The following is a 22,511-nucleotide window of genomic DNA, read 5'->3' as shown; positions in this document are numbered from 1 at the left end:
TTTGGAAACACTGTCTGCAGATCTGAGCCTGGTGGAGGAAGCAGGGGAGGTGTGGGCATTTTCAGAAGCCGAGGAGAGAAGATGAAAAGTAGAGAAGGGAGGGGAGTCGGAACATGAAGGTCTCTGAGAAGGGATCCAGGGCACGGGCGAGAAGAATGGCCCTCCGTCTGCCAGGAGAGGACAGGGAGCGCCAAGTGCCAGGGGGCGAGGATATTGGTGTGGCTGGAAAGGGGAGATGGAGCAGGTTAAGGCTTGAGCAGGTAGTCGAACTGGCTGCGGAAAAGAGTAAGACAGAGCTGACTGTGAGGACTGGAGTCCCGAAGATACGGTGCTTCCTCCACCGCCTCGTGCTACAGTTGGGTAGTTTCAGTGTTGGGAACTTGTCAGGGCGTTGGCAGTGAAGGGGCTAGAATTTCAGGCTTTTGACAAAAAAATGGTAAGAATATGGGAATGGTATCTGAAATCAGGAAGGAACTGAAGATAGAGTGAATGGAATAACATTTTGTAGAACGGAGGGGTCATAGGGTTAGAGGTCTCTGAGAACGAGGGTACTGGGGTAGCTGAGCCAGAACTGTGGAATGCTGTTCAGAGAGGTCTGATTCTCTGCTTCGAAGACAGATCAAGCTACGGCCTTGGGGTCGGGAAACTAAGGCAGAATTAAGTTGGAAGTCATTAAGAAGGCTCAGAAGCAGCCAAGGTGACATTGTTCAGTGAAAGCTGGAGAGGACGCCATTGCGATGTAAAAGTAAGAGAAACTCCTTGTTGCCAAGTAGCTCTAATGCTCCCTGTCCCTAGTGGATGTAAATAAAAAGTGCCTCCTTTGTATCAATGTACTACAGAGAATAAACTATTCATATATGCATATATGTACACACATATACATACATATTTGGGGGGGCATAGTAATGAAGATTAAATCCCAGGGCCTCACACATATTACTGAGACACATCCCCTGCCCCAGAATGCAATTTTTTAGAAAAAGAATTTTAGATTGGTAGTGATGTTTAAGCACAAACTGCAAAAAGAAATACATTTTATATCTCTACCTAGTACACAATACCCACACATGTGCATGTGTATAAGTATTGTATATATGTGCATAGGTAGAAAATAAAAATAATTTTATAAAATAGTATTTAACCCCATTAAATATGATTCACTCCATTTTCTTTGTTATTCTTGACCTATTAAATTGATTTCACAATCCACCTAAAAATTACAACCTTACAATCTGGAAGATACTGACGATACTCAACTTCTAAAGACATATTTTAGGTTTTCAAGTTTGTGGATATAAAAGTATTAAGTTTTGGTGCCATGAGAATATTTTTCATTTACAGGAAAGATGATTCCAAGGTTTCCTTTAATTTAGAAATTAGTATTCAGTTTTTTTCTTTTTTATGGTACTGGGGTTCCTGGAAGCCCTTCTACCTCCGGGCTACACTCCCAGAGCTATTTTTATTTGGAAACAGGGTCTATTAAGCCAGCGAGGCTGTATTCGAACCTGCACAATCCTCCTGTCTCTGCCTCCCAAGCACGGGGATTATAAGCGTGCGCCATCACGCCCGGCTAGTATTCAGTTTTTAAAGTAGCAGTCTATTAAAGTAACATCTCTTCTTTACAAAGGTTTGAATGAAGACTACAAATACTGTTTCCAGTGTATCGGTCTCACAGAGTTTAGCAGTTGTTTTTAAGGGACTTTTGAATTATGATGATTGCATTTTTAAATGCTAATTAAATTTTTATAAACATCTTAGAATTCTTTCATGAATTTAATGTATTCAATTTTCCTCTTAATTCAGTTATCTGACAAAGTATTCTTATAAACCTAACAAATTTATGAACACAATAAACTTAAATTTTTATTTAGTTTGGAATCACAGTCTGAATCAATTATTTAATTATATATTTCCTGTTGGAGTCACAAATTATTGCCCACATAGAAAATCCGAGGAGACTACTGAACTTAACTACTGGAATAAGTGAATTTTAACACGATTTCAGGACATAGAGTAGTATACAACAAACAATGGTACTTCCATTACCAGCAAACAATTAGAAAGTGCATTTTTAAAAATCCATACACTAATAATAGATACTTAAAATATATTCAAGAGTCATACAAGAACACTCTATTGGAAGCTGCAAAGCGTGGCTCAGAGAACCGAACAACGGGGAGATCTGCCATGTTCGCGGTCTGGAGACTCATATTGTGAAGATGACAAGTGGAATCATCTGTGGTTCGTTGTTACTCTGATAGGCTCGGTTCTGTCAAACATTACAATACATAAACATAAAAATCTGCTCAGGCATCATGGTTAATACCATGTACTTATTCTCTTGAACATTTTCTTTCTCAATTACGAGCTTTTCCAAGAGACACACTGACGCCTACAGGGCCTGGCCAGTAAGTCCACATCCCAGAGGAGGTCACGTAGCTGTCCCACAACCAAGTGTTTCCTGGGCTGATTATCTGGTCTGTCCAGGAACGTTTGCATCTCCTAAGCCTAAGAGATTGTATCTTGACTGGCATTTGCATTTCCTGATATCCTAAGATGTCTCTTCATTCCTGTGGAACTCCACAGAACACGACTTGATGGAATGCTGCATTCTGTCATGTTCTTAGAATCACTCAAAATTTAGGAATTTTGGAATGTCCCTAAAATGAGGCAAACAACTGATCAGAAAGATAAGGAGGTTGGGGGGGGGGGTCAGAGTATTCCTGTCACTGAAAGGACCTAGGTGAGTTACTGACGAGGCGTCTCTCACTGTAGCTTGGTGAGTCCTCCGCCAGCTGATGGACACAGTGCTTCTGTCCAGCCCTGGACCTGAAGAGCTGAGGTCAGACAGGAAGGGGCTGGCTCAGTAAAGTTACCATCCTGAGGGCCAGGTTTGAGCGGCCACTCACTACCCCAGCTAGCTAGTGAACAGTTCCAGGGCCGCTTTTGTGCGTTTGAAGGGTAAAATCCAAGCGACTCCAATGGGAAATATATAATTAAATAATTGATTTAAACTGTGATTTCAAACTAAATAAAAGTCTAAGTTTATTGTGTTTATAAATTTGTAAGGTTTATAAGAATACTTTGTCAGATAAATAATTAGGATCCACCATCAAAAATCTAAGTTGTGCCTATAGGCAAGAAAAAAAAATAGTTCAAGTTAAAAACCTCTCTATATTTAAGAGTAAAATTGTGCTTGTCTGGGCTTTCCTTTTCTCTTGTCTTCATTGCTAGCAGGCTAACTTTTTTCCTTCCGCCGTCCCTCGCTCCATTCCTCTGTTCTTGCTGTTTCCAGGCTGGTCTTGAACTCCTGACCTCAAGTCCTCCTCCCACCTCAGCCTCGCAGTAACTAGGACAGTAGTCACGCACAAATGTGTCCAGCCTTGGCCTCTGTTTCTTAATTCTAGTGATATTAATAACTGATATATCAAGTTTGCACATGATTTGTATTTTGTGTGACTTGTTTTTATGTATACACATATATGCTTTAGGCAAAAAATGTCACTTGCACATTGGGTAGATAGAGGTGACAAATTGATTCTTTTCCTCTTTTCTACAAACTTAGGACTGTAGCATAGATTTTCATGTTCTTATAAAGGGTCTTCTGTCAGTCTTAGGTATTAAGACTTTGTATATTTTACTAGGGTCTAGTTTTTTAGTTGTATTGATCAAATACATCCAAACATTATGCCCCGACTAGATACTTAACTGAACACTGTCCAAATCTAAACAGAATTCATCCAGTGGCACTACACAGTATCATTGTTTGTCATCTTTTTTTTTTTTTTTAACCAAACTGCACAATATTTTTAAAATAACTCTGCTTTCCTTGCAAAATAACTATTTGGAGTCTGCCAAGTGCCTGTTTTCTCCATGTGTGCCTTCTGGGGAAGGTGTGACCTCATAGGCCTCTACTTGGATGAACCTGGACTGAAGTGCCGTGCCCGCTTAGGTTATAACGTAGTCACAGCTGCATTTCAGAAATATTGTACTCTAAATGAACGGCATTTGAGTGGCTTGGGAAAGTTTAGATAAGTACATTTTTTTTTTCTTTTTGGCTCAATGCATTAATAACCCTTGGATGTGACAGCAGCAGAGCTTAGCAGAGTAATCAGCCCTGGCACCCAGAGCCCTGTGCTCTGACCTTCCTGGAGGGCCAGGTTCTCCTCGTAAAGATGGTGGTAAAGATGGTGCCGTCTCTCCCGAGGCGCGAGCCGTGAGGCGGCGATGGCTTTGGCAATGGCTGTGGTGATGGCTTCAGCCTGCAGGAGGAGCACAGCGGCTTCCTTCTCGCCGCTTCTCTTGTCTGCACTGCCTCCTGAATTCAAAGCAGGTTATCGCTCCTATGAGAGCTTTGATCTTCATTTTAAATGAACTCCAGGTAATTCCCCAAGCCTCTGAATTAAACTGAAAAAGTGCTTTTCAGGTTAATGATACTGCTTAACCTTGACCTATGTAAACTTTGAAGTTAGAGAATTAGGAGGGCGGGAGGATTAGCCGGCGATGTATGGACTAGGAGCTGTATGCAGTCCCATGACTATAAACCGGACTGTATTTTTAATATCTTCTTGTTAAATGTATTAATTGTGAATCCTTTGATCAAACAGGTTATTTTGTACTGTGACTTCATTTTTAAAATTAGGAGTTTGGAACATATTTTCTTTCTTTCTTTCCCTCTCTTTCCTTCCTTCTCTTTCCTTCTTTCTTTCCCCTTCCTTCCTTCCTTCCTTCCTTCCTTCCTTCCTTTCTTTCTTTCTTTTCTTTTCTTTCTTTCTTTCTTTGCAGTACAGGGAATTGAACCCAAGGGCGTTCTACCTCTGAGCTACACCCTCAGCACTATTATTATTTTTTATTTTGAAACAGGGCCTCACTAAGTAGTTGAGGCTGGCCGCGAACCTGCGATCCTTTGTCTCAGGCTCCCAAGTAAACTGGGATTATGAGCATGTGCCACCATGCCCGGCTGAACATATTTTCTTAAAGTCAACAAACTGCATTCAAGAATGCAAGAAAAAGTAGAAGGTAACCATTATTCATTTGTACTTTTTGAATGTGCCAGTGGTACTAGAGTTTGCTTTTGGAGAATAATCCTGGCTTTAAGCAGCCATTTATTTTATAACTATATGTGTTGAAAGTATTTTTAAAAACAAGTAGTGCCTTTTTTTTTTCTTTTTGTTTTCTTTTTTTCTTTTCTTTTTTTTTTTTTTTTTTTTTTTTTTGCAGTACTGGAGACAGAACCCAGGGGCGTTCTACCTCCAAGCTACACCTCAGGCCTTTTTTTTATTCTTTATTTTGAAACAGGGTCTCACTGAGTTGCAAAGGGCCTCACTAAGTAGCTGAGGCTGGCCGCAATCCTCCTGTCTCAGCCTCCCAAATGCTGGGATTACAAGCCTGCGCCACCATAGTACCACACCCGGCTCAGTAGGGCTTTTTTTTTTTTTTTTGGGTGGTCCTAGGGTTCCTGGAAGCCCTTCTACCTCCGGGCTACACTCCCACTCCCAGACCTATTTTACACTTTTTTATTTGGAAACAGGTCTCTTAAACCAGCGCGGCTGGCTTCGAACCTACATGATCCTCCTATCTCTGCCTCCCAAGTGCGGGGGATTACAAGCGTGCGCCACCACGCCCAGCTCAGTAGTGCTTTTTAAGATGTGGCTTTCCGGGAGTAAGAGTGTGCACAGGTGAAAAACCAGCGCTTTCTACCACTTCTTTGTTTGTAGCCATAGTACTTAATTTGGTTTTCAGACTCCACTGGAGAAATAGTTGAGATTTAGAAAAACAAGCTTAACAGAAACGTGTTTGGCTGAGAAGGCCTGAGTAGCACTGCTGTATAAGAGGATTTGTGTCGGTGCTCAGCTACCAGTTGTTGGTGCTCAGCTCCCGGTTCAGATCTTAGGAGAAGCGCCTGGGATACAGGAGGTGTTCTAAAGATTTATTTTAAGCTCTGAAAAACTGTAATTTGCCTCAGAAAGCCTTAATTTTTAAGGAACTTTGAGTGACTCGTGTAGCTGAGCATTGTGAAGAGAGAATCTTTTCTTTTATGTGTGTGTGTTGGGGGAGATGTAGTGAGGATTGAGCACAGGGATAGTCTACCTCTGAGCTATACCCCAGCCTTTTTTAATTTTTGCTCTGAAGCAGGGTCTCACTAGGTTGCTACAAGTTTTACTAAATTGCTGAGACTAGCCTCAAACCTGTGATCCTTCTGTCTCAGCCCCCAAAGAGGGATTACCGGCCTGCACCACCACTCCTGGCCAAAATTTTATTTTACTGCTGTTATTTTTCAAAAGTTCTCTGTATTAGTGATAAAATTTTTCCTTGACTGACTTGGTGGTTGATTAGCTGGCTTATTTAATGACAAGAAAAGGGTGTTAGTGTTACGATAGTGCCCCTGCACCTTTTCATTATTAAGACCCGTTGCTTCAGAGTAGGCATGCAGAGTGCAGTGTACTGTGAAAAGGAGGACCAGGAGCGTCGGTCATTGGGGAGATCCTGATCCACAGGTACAGATTCCGCTGAAGGAGTGAACTGAAGCCCGCAGGAGCTCTGAGGTGCAGGGCCGGAGCGCCGCGGGACACAGCACACACTCAGGGTGGATGGGGGCATCCGGTACAGACCGAACCTTTGCAGCAACAAGGGTTTAAGAAAACGTTTCTTCTGCTGCATTACCAGAGCTTAGCTTCTGCAGCTTTCTATCTGTCACCTCAGAGAGGATTTTGCTTTATGGAAATGCACTGGATCAAGACTCTTAGTTGATAATGTACATTGAATTTGCAACCGATGATTGTATTTGGGACTCAGCAGCAAAGTAGTTTGGTCTCTAGCTATCTCAAAAGACTCCTTAAGTCTGCTCAAGCGGTTGACTTTAGCTCTGCTTTGCCATTGGCCGTATAGATTGTCACTTGAGCTTTGCCAGTTACTGAAATATCTGCAGTCTCTTGTGGAGCCCAGAGTGGCCTGTGTTCTGGAATTCTTGCCTCAGGAGACGCATGAGGCAGGGCTTTCATTCCAAGTAAGCCTTGGGCTCCTTTGATGGGATTATTTGCATGAGCATAATTTTTATTACATTTATTATGGTTAATTAATGGGAGTCTTATGGAGTTTTTAAATAATACCAGTGTTAGGTCTACACAGCACAGTTTCAATCTATTGTGACCTGATTAATTTCAACACTTATAAAACACTCAGAAATGAGAGAGAATAATCCAAGAATGATTTGAGAATTCAGACAGTAAACATGTGGTACTAATTAATAAGAAAACTGATCAAAACAGTGCTTTGCTCTGAAGATCAGGCTTCTTTTGCTTGTCTCTGAAGAACATGAACTGAAGAGTGTTAGCATGAGCCAGACGCTTCCTGGGCCTGCTCGGCTCTGTCATGCGTGTAGTCATGCAGGGAGTGCGTCACGCATGCAGTCATGTCCCTGCTGGTAGAGAGCGTGAAAGCTCAGAAGGGCAGTTCATGAGCAGCCAGAATATTGTCCTTGTGAATGTCAGGGATTTTCCATGTTGGAAAGCACCATTTTTAAGTGGCTATAATACAGAAGAAGAAACCAAGTTAACAGTGGTAGCTTGAAGAAATGAGAATTGCTGCTGGATGTGGTGGCACATGGCCGTAATCTCAGCCATTCAGGAGGCTAGGGCAGAAGGATCACAAACTTAGTAAGATTCTTTCTCAAAACAGCATTTTAAAAATTGGCTAGGGGATATAGTTCAGTTCTTGCCTAACCTGGTTCAGTCTCTAGTACTGAAGAAAATAAGAGAGAAAAAAATTGCTGAGATCTTAACTACATTTTTTCAATTGGCATTGACCAAAGTATAAATGAATATACCTCATGCACTTTCCTTCTGCTTTTTTTTTTTTTTTTTTTTTTGGTGGTACTGGGGTTCCTGGAAACCCTTCTACCTTCCGGGCTACACTCCCAGACCTATTTTTACATTTTTATTTGGAAACAGGGTCTCCTAAGCCAGTGTGCATGGCTGGCTTCGAACCTGCGTGATCCTCCTGTCTCTGCCTCCCAAGTGCGGGGATTACAAGTGTGCGCCACCACGCCCGGCTTCGGTGGCTATTTCTTACGTATGAAGCCACAGGCAGCGGCAACAAAAATAAGTAATTTGGACTTCACCAATGTTCCAAACTTTCGTACTTCAAAAAGCACCACTGAGAAAGCAAAAGGGCAGCCAACCCACAGGCAGTAACACACCCCGGAGCACACCTGTCGGGGCCCTTGTGCCTGGAGTGTGTAGACACTCGTGAGTTAGTAAGGAGAGCCAAGGTAAAGTGGGTGGAAGATGGGAATAAACGTGGGTGTGTGTACACATGTGTGCTTGTACACGTGCTGGGGATGGAATCCAGGCACATTCTATCTCTGAGCTACACCTCCAGCAAGCTGCTGAGGCTGGCTGTGAACCTGCAATCCTCCTGTCTCAGCCTCCCAAGTACTGGGATTATAAGCATGCACCACCACTCTTGGCTGAATGAACATTTCTTTGAAGAAGATAAATAAAGATTTTAAAATGTGCTAATAAGTATCACTAGCCATCAGAGAAATGCCACTCAAAACGACAGTGAAGAGCTGGGTGTGGTGGCACACGTCTGTAATCCCAGTACTCGGGAGGCTGAAACAGGAAGATCAGAGTTTAAGGGACAGTCTTAGAAAGTAGTGAGACTCTCATTAACCTCATGAGCCCCTGTTTCAAAATAAAACAAAATAGGACTGGGTGTGTAGCTCTGAGGTGGAGTGCCCCTGGGTGCAGTCCCTTGTAGAGCGCACACACAGTAAGATATGACTTCATACCTCCTGGGATAGCTATAATAAAAAGGCAAATAATAGCACGTCTTAATAGTGATGTGGCAGAAATGGAGCTTTGCACACTGCCGGTAGGAATGTAAAGAGCAGCGTTTAGGAAGACCTTGGGGGCTCCTCAGTATGCTGCTACTGATAGGTAGGGTCAAATATCAAGCCATTTTTGAGCCTCCTCCCACACTGGGCTTGTAGGAGGAGCGGGCGGAGTCTCATTGCTGATGTGAGTCTGTGCGTGGCTTGCTGCCCTGTCCTAAAAGGCTCCTTCACACTTCCTCCTCACTCCCCCACAGTGCCCAGCACCGTGGACCAAGCTCCTGCCGCGTAGAGGTGAGTCAGTTGGGCGCGGGGCGCTCACTTGTAATCCCAGCATTTGGGAGACTGAGACAGAAGGATCCAGGTTCAGGACCAGCCTCAGCTACTTAGGCCCTTTGCAACTCAGACCCTGTTTCAAAATAAAGAATAAAAAATAGGGCTGGGGGTGTAGCTCAGAGATAGAATGCCCCTGGGCTCCATCCCCAGTATCATACAAACACACAAAAGAGTCTAAGTTATATTTAACTCAGAATATCCAGAGTCGAGTTTTGGTTGAGTATTTCTCTCTCATACATTTAATCAAAACTTCAGTTTTTCTCTTCTGTTCGTTTGGCCCAGTTGTATTTAGCTGTCTCTGTCATTTATACCAGGCTGTCTTTGGTAGAAACTATAAAGGACATAACTTGTTTTCATGTGTATGAATGAATGCTGTAAAAGCAAATAATGAAGTTAAGAAGATAGACCGTTGCATCCTTTCTGGAGAAGCCTCGACAATTCTTAAGTCTCTTTAAGAATAACGAGTGAGTTAAGTCCCACAAGGAGAAGTAAAGCTTTGATCCCCAGATGGTTTTACTTGGAAAGCGCCTGTGAGGCCTGCAGTCACCTCCGTAAGAAGCTGGGGGCAGGTGTCAAGCACTTGCCTCCCAGAGTTGTCCTCGAAGAGTAAATCAGGGTCGGCAGCATCTTTGTAGCACTAGATCAGGAGAGACTGCAGGGTTGCCCTTGGTTTTTATTTTATGAAACTAAATGATGACACATTAGGAAAAGGAGAAGTAAGATTCTGGTTGTCACACATTTCTAAGACATCAGGTAAGCCAGTAGTTTTCCTTGGAGCTGGCAAGTATCTTTCAAAGTTTTTTTTTCCCTTTACCCACAAAAAGGCCTGTTTGTCTTGTTGATTTAGGTCTATAGACTTTTGCCTATAAGCGTATACTTGCAAGCAATACAAGATAATTATAAAAGGGTTTTGTAAGGATTTGAGATATGCTATTTTTCTTTAGTCAATAAGTAATTTCAATGTCTTAAGTATCTGATAGGGTTTATTTTTGTCTAAGTTTTGAATTGTTTTTAACATTAATTACATAGTATTTGCTAAGAATCGAAATCTGCCTTCATAGACAATATAACTAAATCATAATAAACCACAGACTCGAGCCCAGGAAACAGGAACGTGTTTAAGTCGATAATGTAATTGATGGTTTCTGAAGTTAATGCATTATGTCCACTAATGGAGTGATTTGATTTGGCTTTCTGTCTTTCATCATTTATGTATGTATGGTGTGTGTGTGTGTGTGTGTGTGTGTGTGTGTGTGTGTGTGTGTGTGTTTTACTGAGGATTGAACCCAGGGAGGATCTACCACTGAGTTACACCCATCTTATTTTTTTACTTTTGAAACGGTTAACAAATGTTGGCCTCAAACTTGCCCATTCTCCTGTCTCAGCCTCCTAAGTATGGGAATTGCAGGCAAATGACAGGATGCCCTCAACCCCTGGTGTTAATTTAAAATACAGCAAGAATGTGATTTTAAACTCTTGTCTGAATATTGAAATGTATCTGTGTCATTTCTAAAGCACTGGTAGCTTGGGTGGGACTTTGGCAAGGCATGGAGGAAAATGTAAGCCAGGTGCAGGCTTGTCATGCCAATACTTGGAAGGCTGAGACAGGAGGAATGCAGGTTCGAGGTCAGCCTCAGCTACTTAGCAAGGCCCTCTGCAACTTTGCCCTTGTTTCAAAATAAAAAATAGGGCTGAAGGTGTAGCTTGGAGGTAGAATGCCCCTGAGTTCAATCCCAGTACCTAAAAAATGAAGGAAAATGTAGGAACAAGGATTACATATGGGGGCCGATATTCATTCTCCTGTGCATATTTCCATGATATTTGAGTTTTACAATAAGCATTACTTTTATATAAAATAATGAATATGATTATTATTGAATATTTGTTAATTTATTGATAACTAATTCACAGACCTGTTTAGTGAATTCATTGTATTGAAATACAAGTTTTCTTTAATGTGTAGTTTATCTTTCCTTTGTTTCTCTGTGTGTCTTGTTGACATGCATGCCGTTTTTTGAAGACACTGGCAGTTCGAGATTGACATCTTTAGTTCTTTGGGAAGGCAGACTTTAAGCTTACATTCCAAATTTGAGTTGTAATTAGTTTTTTAGAGAAAAGATAAACTACTTTTTTAAAAGGAAACTAAACTATGTCATTTGTTTATGTGTTAATATGCCTTCTTGGTTGAATAAATTAAATTTACTCGTAAAAGAGCATGCAGATTAAGTTTCAGTTCCTGTGACTGCAGAGTCATGCTGCCATCCAGCCTAGTCCCTGGGGCCTAGAAGGTGTGGACATGAGAAGCCGGTGTGGGCACAAGGCCGCCCAGGGCAGTGGTGAGGGTGCAGAGGGTATCAGAAGAAGCCTGACAGATGCGGGCAGCACATGGTGCCCAACTTAGAGTCAAAGTGTGATTATGGCAAAGTCAAAACTGTGGACAATTAAGAGGTTAATTTGTATTTCAGCAAATTAACCTTTTTTGTGCATGTACTAGGGATTGAACCCAGGGGCATTCTATCTCTGAGTTACACCCCGCAGCCCTATCTTTTATTCTTTATTTTGAAGCAGGGTCTCACTGAGTTGCAAAGGGCCTCACTAAGTACCTGAGGCTGGCCGCGAACCACAGTCCTCCTGTCTCAGCCTCCCAAATGCTGGGATTACAAGCGTGCACCAACATGCTTAGATAGCAAATTGATTTTTAAAAATCTGGGTCTCAGCCGGGCATAGTGGTGCATGCTTGGAATCCCAGCATTTGGGAGGTCTGGCTCCAGGGCTCATAGCTTGCAACCTTTCCCTGCGGTCATTTGGTCATTCTGTGTTTCTAGAATTTCTTAACTCCTGAGTTTTCCTTGCAATCTTGGCTTCATTCTCACAGCTTCACAAAAACAGACTCTGGGTCTGTTTACAGGGATTCTGACTGGGCCACCTACTGCCTGGCTCCTGCCATTACCTCTATGTTCTGGGCTGTAGGCTGAAGGAAAGAATGATAAAAGTAAAAAAACGGAGAGGCAGAAAAGGCCTAAGTCAGCTATTCTTTTTATAATATTCTGGAAACTCCCACAAAATTCTATGCTGTGTCCCATTTGCTGAAATTTGGTCGTGAGGCTACATTCAGCTGCAAAGAAGACTGGGAAACAGGTTTCCTCTGGGTGACCTGCGTGCCCCAATGCAAACCAGGGGCTCTTTGATGTGGGAGAAGAGGAGGACCATTCACATCCACCAGCAGCCTCCGCAGCATCTTGAGCGGCGGCTGAGGGAACCTGCCTCCCACAGGGAGCACTGGCCCCCTTGCCAGCCCTGGGGACAGCCACTCATCAGCCAGCAGCCTCACTGGAGATGAAACCTATAGTAGACCCAACCCAAGCAGCTTCACTGGAGAGGCACGGTAGACCCAACCCGAGCTCTAGAACGATGCTGGAGAGTTGTAAACTTCACCCTGTCTCAGAAAACCATAAAGGCATAGAAGGCCAGCTTCAATTACATGCAGTTCTGTGTCTGCTTCATGTCCCAGGTATCATCCTGGAGGGTATTTTATTATCTTTGAGAAAGGCATTTGCTATTTATTTTTATTAACCTACTTAGTCTGAGTATTAATACTGCACTCCCTTATTTAAACAACAAGTTTAAAGAGAACTTGTTGGTACATAGTTTTCATATTTCAAATTAAATATTTTAAAATATGGGAGTGGAACATATTTTGGTATGTGGCTGTCTTTGATCAGCGCTTCTTGTCATTGCAGTGGACGAAGGTCGCAGTAAGGAACCTGACCGGCTACAGGTGTTTCACAAGAAAGCCATCATGCCTTACGGTGTTTACAAGAAGCACCAGAAAGACCCCAGCGAGGAGGCCGTGGTGCTGCAGTACGCGAGCCTGGTGGGTCAGGCGTGCTCCGAGCGGATGCTGCTGTTCAGAAACTGAAGTGAGCTGAGTGCCCTCTGCCCGGCCCCGCGACACTGCCAAGCCGCACCCACCACACTTGGTACCCAGGTGGCGCCTCGGGAAGCGGGGGCGGCCGTCTATGCAGTAGACTCTCCCATTTTGTCTATCTTTTAGCTTTTCTAAAATATTTTGTGGCAATGTATTTGTGAAAATCAAACTCATAGTTAATATAAAGATTTTGAAGAAAGTAATGAGCTAGCTTCATAATTGGAGTTTGTCCTTTTGGAAGTTTCTGGAGCAAGATAGGCTCAACTTCCCTAGTTAACATTTGGGGAAGTAATGTAATCACAGTTGTGCCATTTTTGTTCTGTTAGAGAAATTCAAGCAGACAGTGTCCGCAGCTCCGTTGAAGATAATGGTTTGTGCTGGGAAGCCTGAAGTATGGGAGGAGGAGGGAGCTAGCTTTCGTTGCTCAGAAATGTGTCCTCTAGAGAGCAAAACTGTGTGTCACTCCTGCTGGAAGTCAGTCACTGCTACGTGTTGCATTTTGTAATTTAATAGAGAACTTGCAAATACAAACATTAAAAAGAGACCTGTTTGCATTGGGTGTCCGTTTGTCCAGGACAATCCTGTCTGTGTCTGTCATCTTGACATAACTGTTTCCCCTAGAAAAATTGTTACCAGTGCTCCCGTTTACTCTCTAAAGTATGCCAGTTTGGTCAATAAAAGATATAACTACTCTAGCGATAAATTATTTGCTCTATTTCTAAAGCCCCAAGAAAGAGTTTAGGAACTATATCAACGCCTGCCTTGATCTAAGCTTCATCCAGAGGAAGCTAGCAGTGACTGTCCATTCCTTAGAGCTCAGGAGCTGGTCTTTGGTTATCGATGGAAGCTGTTTACTGTATGGCTACTTCTGTGTCTGTGCCCTGAATCGCTGTAAGCCAGGAGAAGCCATTCTGACCTGTGTCCTTTCGCTTTGGCGTGCGCCTGGGGCCGAGACACTGCCCCTGGCTGGAAGCAGAGCAGCGCCCTCCTTGTTCCTCCTGCTGGCAGCGTGTGCTGTCAGGTGGCGGTGCTGGCCTGTGCCGGCCACGTGGAAGGTGTTGGGGGGCTGAGGGCAGAGAGAGCTGTGTTTCTGTGTGTTTCCAAGCTGGTCCCCTCTCCTGCCCACTGGCTCAGCCATCCAGCACTTTCTGGCTCCCAGTTGTCCTTCTGGTTTTTATTGACCATTCTTTTTAGAAACCATAATATAAACTTAGTCATTGAAATCTCACTACTGGTTTTCTTTTTTTCTCTAAAATGCACTGAATTTTGATACAACATGAAACAATAACCTTCAGCTAGTTAAAATAAAAGGAAGGGTCATAAAGTAATTCTAAAAATCAAATGTCTAAGCCAGTTACAGTGGTGCATGCCTGTACTTCCAGTACTTGGGAGGCTGAGACAGGAAGATTGCAGGTTTGAGGACAGCCTAAACAGTGAGGCTCTCAGCTATTCTGTTTCCAAATAAAAACCAAAGTAGGTCTGGAGGTATAGCTTGGCAGTAGGATGCCCCTGGGTTCAATACCTAGACACACACACACACAAACACACACACACACACACACACACACATCCCAAATGTCTGCATGTCTACAAGTTCAACATCCATGTAAACTCTACCTGGTGTGTGTGTGTGTGTGTGTGTGTGTGTGTGTGTGTGTGTGTGTGTGTGTGTGTAAGAGACAGAGAGGCAAAGAGAAAGAGACAGGGGAACCAAGAGACCTGCTGTATTCTAAGTTACTTTGCTGATGGTACAGAATTGAAGAAAGCCATTTTCTCTGATCATAAAGATTCTGTATTCTTCCAAAATGTTGATTTATAAAATAGTTCCCAAGAACATTGAAGAGACTGCCTTTCAGAATTTGTAGAATGTATTTCCCCTTTAAAATGAAGATAACTTTATTTTTATATGAAAATGATACAATAGGCAATTAAAATGTTAAGGAAAGTAAAAATAATCTGAAGTCTTACTGTACCTCGAGAGACTTATACACACAATTTTAATATGAATAAAATTATGCCTAGCAGGCGTGATGGCATGCACCTATAATCCCAGTACTTGGGAGCGTGAGACAGGAGAATCATAGGTTCAAGGCAGGGTATGATAATAGGAATCTGTTTCAAAATAAAAAATAAAATAGAGCTGTGGTGTAGCTCAGAGGTAGAATGTCCACAAATTAAAATTATGATGTACATGCTGTTTTGTTTCTATAGTAATGTTAGGGACATATGTGAAGTTCAAGAGGAATTTCAGAAGATGTCAGGTGGGGTGGCACAGCGCCCCCGTGGGCGTCAGGTTGACATCACCAGCTGCATCTGCATGACCCGCATGTAGAACATATTCATGAGGTCACGTGAAGAGAAAATGTAAATCTAGTATCTGGCCACAACTCCGGTTTCTTCTTGTGGAATCCAGTTTGGGGTTCCTTGAGAGGAAAACAGTGAGCACCCCATCTGGTGGTGTGGTGTCCCTAGAGGGAGCGTCCTAGGATGGCCCCAGGGGTGCTCCGGAGTGACTTAGGCATGAGGATGCCCCTCCTAGGTCGCTGGACCTGCCTGTGCGTGTGGAGAGTGGAGAGTGTGGGTCCTGGTAGTCAGGTGTGGAAGTGGCCGCGTTGTTTGGAACCTTCAGCATCTGAAGTTGGTAGTGGACTAAGAAAGGACAGTCCAGGGAAGTGACCAGCACTGTCATTTGAGGAGCAGTCTAGCAGGGAACCTGATCTGGGTTAGGGCTTTCATCTAAAGAAAGACACATTAGGACCTTCCAAAGACAGTTTCTGTCTTTTCAAGGCAGGAAGCTTTTTTGCAGTCTTTGTGTTTTAGTCCCTTCCTGATTTCAAATAAATCTGCACCCTCCTCCCTATCTTGAGAGCAAAGATGTAATTTTGATTCCCCTTGCTACCATCTTTAAGTTATTATAATTCTGTGAGATTTTTGTTATCTTATTTTTATTAAATATAATCTGAGCACTTTTGTATACTAAAAGATAGAGGCTTTTATGAAGTGAATATATTATTCATTGAAATGATTTAGATAAGAAATTATTGCTGTTTATGTTTTCTTTTAAATGGCTTATCTTTTTCATCTATTTTGCAAATATTATTTTTGTTTGGTTTGTTAACATATCAGAACCTATTATGTAAAAGAATCTTTGCAGGTATCCAAATAATAAGTGATTTGATTTTGTAGACTTTGTGTTATTTCAGTATGGATAAAGAGAGAGATTATGAAGAGTTACTGAAATGTATCTATTGTTGCTAAAAGAAAAGAAAGAAATGAAGTGGAAATAGTTGGGAAATGTTTGAACTACAAGTTATCCAGATGTCTGTCCTTTCCCACAGCAAACCAGTGCATATGAAGCAAAACAATTTGATCGCATGTGAGATTTTTTGCTCTTGTATGTGCTTTGCGAACAATCCATTTGATAAAGCGTGAATGGAAAAAATAAAGCTGTTTCTTTCTGCAGTGGCTCCTGCTGGACTTTACTTTAAAAAACATGTTTTCATTTTTTAAACTCTTGAATACATTTCACCTATAGTGGATAAGCAGCCAACAGAGGTAACTGTATGAACTGTAGAACCTAATCTTCAGTAATTGGTGTTCCAGACCACTTGGCTTCCTAAATCAAGATATATTGCATTTCTTTCTTAGTAATAAAATAAATGTCACTTTAAGCAAATGCCTGGATTTTCACAAGATAAATTATTAGAGACTAGATTTATGTTGCCCTAGAAGGATTTGCCCAAATCAAATGTAATGTTCTAAAGTTTGATTTACAGAGAAATTTTCAAAATTGTCTCAAAGCAAAAATATATGTAAATTGTTCTTAACAATCCACTGTGTGTTGATGGAATATTTTAATTTGAATTTTGTCTTTTTATAATAAAGACCCCTGTAGGTGGCTGATAAAATGGGCCCTATTTTTAATTGACTTAAATATTAGTTTTAATTCCCACTGACTCTGTGTGTGTGTGTGTGTGTGTGTGTGTGTGTGTGTGTGTGTGTGTGTGTTACTGTGGATGGAACCCAGGGGCATTCTACCTCCAAGCTACACCTCCAACCCTATTTTTTTATTCTTTATTTTGAAACAGCATCTCACCAAGTTGCAGAGGGGCCTCAATAAGTACCTAAGGCTGTCTGCGAACTGCGATCTGATCCTCCTGTCTCAGCCTCCCGAATGCTGGGATTACAAGCATGCGCCACCAACACCCGGCTGACTTTTTTTTTTTTTTTTTTTTTTTTTTTTTAAGAATGAAAGTAGCTCCATAGATTTTCTGGCTTGAAATGGACAGTATCAGAAAACATTTTAGATGCTATTGGAAAGAATACTAATAAAAAAAAATCACTTTTTTGTTATTGCCAACGACTACCAAATACCATTCACATTTTGGTGTATATTCTTTCAAAATATTTCCCACCTAATATGTATGTATATGTATTTTTTAAGGAAACATAGGATCAGGCCAGGCATATCATTTCATATTTTTTATCTACTTAATCTGCTATGGGCACTGTAACGTGTTGTGAACATGGAAGTCAAGGGAGGAGCATGGTCCTCACATCGCCCGCAGAACCAGTTTTTACAGCCCGTGATGCCGAGGACCAAATGCCTTTCTCTAGAATGTATACCGTGTTGAAATCCTACCCCTGCTGTGACAGTTTTAGGTGGGGCCTGTGGGCGGTATTAGACAAGGGCAGAGCCTTCAGTGGGGTTCGTCCCCTTATAAAAGACATGTGGGAGAGCTCCCTGTCTGCCCTCGTGTGAGGACACAGCACGTATCTGTGGCCCAGGAGCAGCCCTCCCTAGACACCAGCTCTCCCAGGGCCTTGGTCTTGGACTCCAGCCTCTGGAGCTCTGAGAAGTCTTTCTGTGGTCTGTGCATCCCAGGCCTGCAGCCTGAACAGACTAAGGTACTTGGCGACACTCTTCTCGCCCCTAATTCCCCAGGCCCCTTTGCCTTCCACTGGACAAGAAGGTTCTGAAAATGTGTGTCTTTTAACCCTCCTGTCATTGCCCCTCCACTAGATACTTGGTGAGAGACCTGTATTACTTTAAGTTTTGACACCTCTAAACTTTCCCTTTTTTTCTCTTTTTTTTTTTTTTTTTTTTTTTTTTTTTTTTGTACTGGGGATGGAACCCAGGGGCTTTCTACTTTGGGGCTACATTCCCAGACCTATTTTATATTTTATTTGGAATCAGAGTTTCAGGGTCTCACTAAGCTGCTGAGGCTGGCTTTGAACCTGTACAATCCTGCCTCAGCCTCCCAAGTACTGGGATTACAAGTGTGTGCCACCATGCCCAGCTGACACCTCTAAGCTTTCTAATGAAATGTCATGTTTAAAAAATTAAGTTAGCCGGGCATGGTAGCCCGTGCTTGTAATCCCAGCATTTGGGAGGCTGAGACAAGAGGATCGCAGTTCGAGGACAGCCTTGGCTACTTAGGCCCTTTGCAACTCAGTGACACTCTGTTTCAAAATGAAGAATAAAAAATCAGGCTGGGGGTGTAGCTTGGATGTAGAATAACCCTAGGTTCCATCCCCAGTACTGCCAAAATAAAAAATAAAAGATTAGCTAATGCCGGGCGTGGTGGCGCACGCTTATAATCCCCGCGCTTGGGAGGCGGAGACAGGATGATCGCGCAGGTTCAAAGCCAGCCGCGCTGGCGTAAGAGACCCTGTTTCAAAACTATAAAATAGGTCTGGGAGTGTAGCCCGGAGGTAGAAGGGCTTCCAGGAACCCCAGTACCACCAAAAAAAAAAAAAAAAGATTAGCTAAGCATGGTTGTACATGGCTGTGATCTCAGTACATGGGAGGCTGAAACAGGAGGATTGCAGGCTTATGGCCAGTCTCAGCAGTTTAGTAAGGTCCTCTGTGACTTAGACCCTGTTTCAAAATACAAATAAGAAAATAGAGTTGGGAATGTAGCTCAGAGGCAAAACAAACAAAAAATCAAAAACTCCTGGGTTCAATCCCCAATTACCCCCCCCCCGACACACACAGATTTATTTAAAACAAACTAAGATTCTGAATTATTGATTTTCTAGAAAACAGATGTCTTAAAATTGGCTTTACTGGAAAAGTGGGAAACCTTATCACAGTTATCAATTTTGGTGATTTTTTTCATTTTTCAAAATATATTGGCTATTCATTTGAGATTTAATCTAATTCAGACACCATTGGTTGTCAGAGTTGATATCTACTGTCATCAGAAAATACTGTCCCATTAACTATTTCAATTAGACCAAGAATTAAAGCTGCTAAATATATTGTTTCCCAGATTCTTAGTCTTTTAGAGCTTCAAATTACCTTATAGATGTGTGGGGTCCTCACAGATTGTGGATAGGGGAGCTCTCCAACATCTCTTTTATAAGGGGACTAAGCCCATTTATGAAGGCTGTGTGTGTGTGTGTGTGTGTGTGTGTGTGTGTGTGTCTTGGTTTCCATATCTCTTCATCTGCAATATGGAGAAGCAATTCTATATAAAAGTACTGTTTAAAAAAACACTAATCCAGCAAGTCTTCCTGCTACGTGCCATCTGTAATGACACTCAGAAGTAAGCGTCCTGCCACTATGGAGACCGGCATCCTTGCTGGTCCAGCATGCACAAAGCACACAATTAGTGACTGACTAACACAATTTTTTGTTTGTTTAGTGATCAAAGGATCATTAAAGTTTGATTAAGTGCAGTATAAAAAGTAATTTTTGAAACTTATTATAGTGTTGCAGGCTAGTACCAGTCACACTCCTCACGTGCATAATTCAACAATGTGATTTTGGATTGAATTTTCCGTGAACTTTCATTTTTCATGCGTGTCAATCTGAGACAGGGTCTTAGAATCATTTAACAGGAGCCTTTTAAAACTTAATCAGCGTTAAATGAGAACTCATGAATACTTCATGAAGTCCAATTCATCTCACTTTGTTAAGTCAGTATTCAGTAAGACTGAATAGCATCTCTCAACTAATGGAGCTTTTTGATCATGAAACAAGAAAAACAACATTTTAGGTTTGTCCATTCAGCTTAAGGCTCTTAGCTCAGTTATATAGACGGTCTGTGCTTGTCCAGCACATTTTTAAATATCGAAAGGTGGCTACTTGAAAGTTAGGTGTCGCTGGTGAGAGTTATTTTATTAACCTTTAAAGCAAAGATACACTTATGTGTATACTGTGGGAGAAAATGTGGGCCTCAGTTGTCCCAGTAAAGTAGGATTCATTCTTAGTTTTGATTCAAAGAATCAACTCAGTAGAGGGTTTGGATTTATAAGACTGGTAGGAGTCATATAAACGGATAAAACTTCCCCGTCCAATAAGGACGCCATTGGCCATGTGTCTTTTAAATTTAATCAATATCCAAAATTAACACTCACTTTGACAGACTCACTGGCTGTGTTTCAAGAGCTCAGCACCCATGTATGGCCCACAGCTGCTCCTATTTCTGTAGGGCTGCCATAACTAGACTGCAGCCTGGTTGGTGTAGGAGAGGGAGCTGGGAGGCCAGGAGCCTGGGTGGCATGGGCAGCACTGTCAGCAGGGCCAAGCTCTCAGGCTCCAGGGCAGACCCCACTGCCCCTCTGGCTGCCGCTGGGCACCCACCGTCCCTGCCGCTGCCGCTCAGCCCGATGTCTGCCTCTGCAGTCACGTGGTCTGCTTCCTCCTGTCTGTATTTCTGTGTCAACCTCTTGTCTTGCGAGGACACCAGCCACACTGGATTTCGAATTCACCCTTACTCCAGTGTGAATTACCCTTAATTCATCTTTGCAGATCCAAATTCCAAATGAGGCTACAGTCATAGGATTCTAGGGTTAGAATGTCCACATCTCTCATGGCGGGGAACACACTTCAATCTGCAAAAACTACACCTTGGACAGCAGACAGAACATTTCCATCACCACATTAGATTCTATTGGGCAGCACTGGAGAAAGTTCACTCAAAAAGCTGAAATGTGTCATGCTTCCAACTTTTAGGTCTCTGCATGGTAAAAAACACTGTGGAATTGTTCCAGCAGAACCTTTTGGACAACTTATTTAGGCACTTTGTTTTCTACCTGTCTGTAATCTCCACTGTACAACCTAGTTCCAGTTTTCATTATAAATTTCATCACTGTGCAAATAATTCCATTCAAAATTGTTAAGGCAATATAAAATTTATCAGTTCTAGAGACAGTTCCCTGGAGTAAGTGCGGTGTTGTTATGATTCACAACTAAGTGGTGTAGAGAGATGCAGCTTCCTTAAGGAATAGCGTGGATTACTGAATGATTAGTTCAGAAATGTTTATATACTTCTATATTTCTATAAATATAAATGTTTATATTCCTGCCATTGTATTTAATTTTTTTACATTGTATCTGAAACTTCCTTCCAGGTTTCTAGTAGTTCTGTGTACATGTATATTTTAACCAATAGAAAAAAAAAACTTTATAAACGGGGACTGTTACTTGTCAACACTATCAGTGAGGGCTGAATTGCGGCCCTCACTTATCTGCAGGTGGCTTATCTAGCCACTTCACCATCTACCACACAGATGGGCTTGAACGGGAAGGAAACAAAATTGCCTCTTAGCAGCTGGAATCCACATGCTAAAGCTCATGCCCCCTGAGCCTGTGCCCTGGAGGGAAGAGGGCCTGGGCCTGTGGAGATGCATCTCGCAGGACATTTTCAGTGGCCCAGTAAAAGGATAAAGCGAGGGGCCCCCAGGAGCACCTGCAGGGGACAGGTGCTGACTTAAGATGAGCCAGAGCATGGTTGCCACTAGCAACCACATCCTTTGGCTGGGCTAGCTCAGCAAGCTTAAAGAAGGAAAGAACGTGGGTGGGGAAACCCAAGCTAGGGAGCAGCCCAGCCAGGGTTCGAGCCCCAGGGCCACTGACTGTGCATGACCTTGGATGCACGCCATCCATCTGCCATCCATCCGGCCAGCAGCCTCAGCTTCCTCGTGGTGCGTAGTGAGTGGGGCAGGTGGTGTCAGCTGGTTGGAGCCCAGAAGATTTGCTGGTGTAGACGGTTCAGCAGGTGGCCTCATAGCTGCAGTCCTTGGTGGGCTGCACCGTGCCCAAGGCAGGTATCAACCCCAGAGAGAATCAGAATCAAATTTTATCAAAATGTTTCTGAAAAAGAGAGAGGAGAGTAAACCCTCCCTCCCAATCCAGGGCTTGGAGGCCTAAACGTCTCGACAAGCCCCGAGCACAGTCGTTTCCAGCCTGTTGGGTGGGGGACGTTGGGTGATGCTGACCGGCTACAGTGTGTCCAGTATAATCTATTATAAGAATTGTACAGTGCAGCTTGTTTCCGGTCGAAATTGTTGGAGCAGTGAAAGGATCCCGTTACTGGCTGAATGGCAGCTACCTGCATAACCCACAACAGTGAAATAGGTCCGCAGGACGGTGGGATTAGGACCCGTTTGAAACGGCCACTCACA

The 22,511-nt window shown here is 42.6% G+C and overlaps 1 protein-coding gene across 5 annotated transcripts in view; it reads left to right on the top strand.

Annotated features, from left to right (window-relative positions):
- The window catches only part of ATE1 (arginyltransferase 1), a gene marked incomplete at both ends in the record, with an annotated part of 148,414 nt that extends 135,326 nt beyond the window's left edge, over nt 1-13,088 (top strand). For all 5 annotated transcript variants that reach the window (XM_080694015.1, XM_080694016.1, XM_080694018.1 and 2 more), the window contains one exon: nt 12,910-13,088. In XM_080694015.1, coding sequence (XP_080550141.1) covers nt 12,910-13,088 — 179 coding nt within the window. The remainder of the gene's footprint in view (nt 1-12,909) is intronic.
- Nucleotides 13,089-22,511: the final 9,423 nt, after the last annotated feature.

This window comes from Muscardinus avellanarius (genome assembly GCF_963383645.1).
Source record: "Muscardinus avellanarius genome assembly, chromosome: 4".
Lineage (NCBI taxonomy): Eukaryota > Metazoa > Chordata > Mammalia > Rodentia > Gliridae > Muscardinus > Muscardinus avellanarius.
Note: the sequence above shows the minus strand (reverse complement) of the source record. Positions and strands in the feature narration are given on the sequence as shown.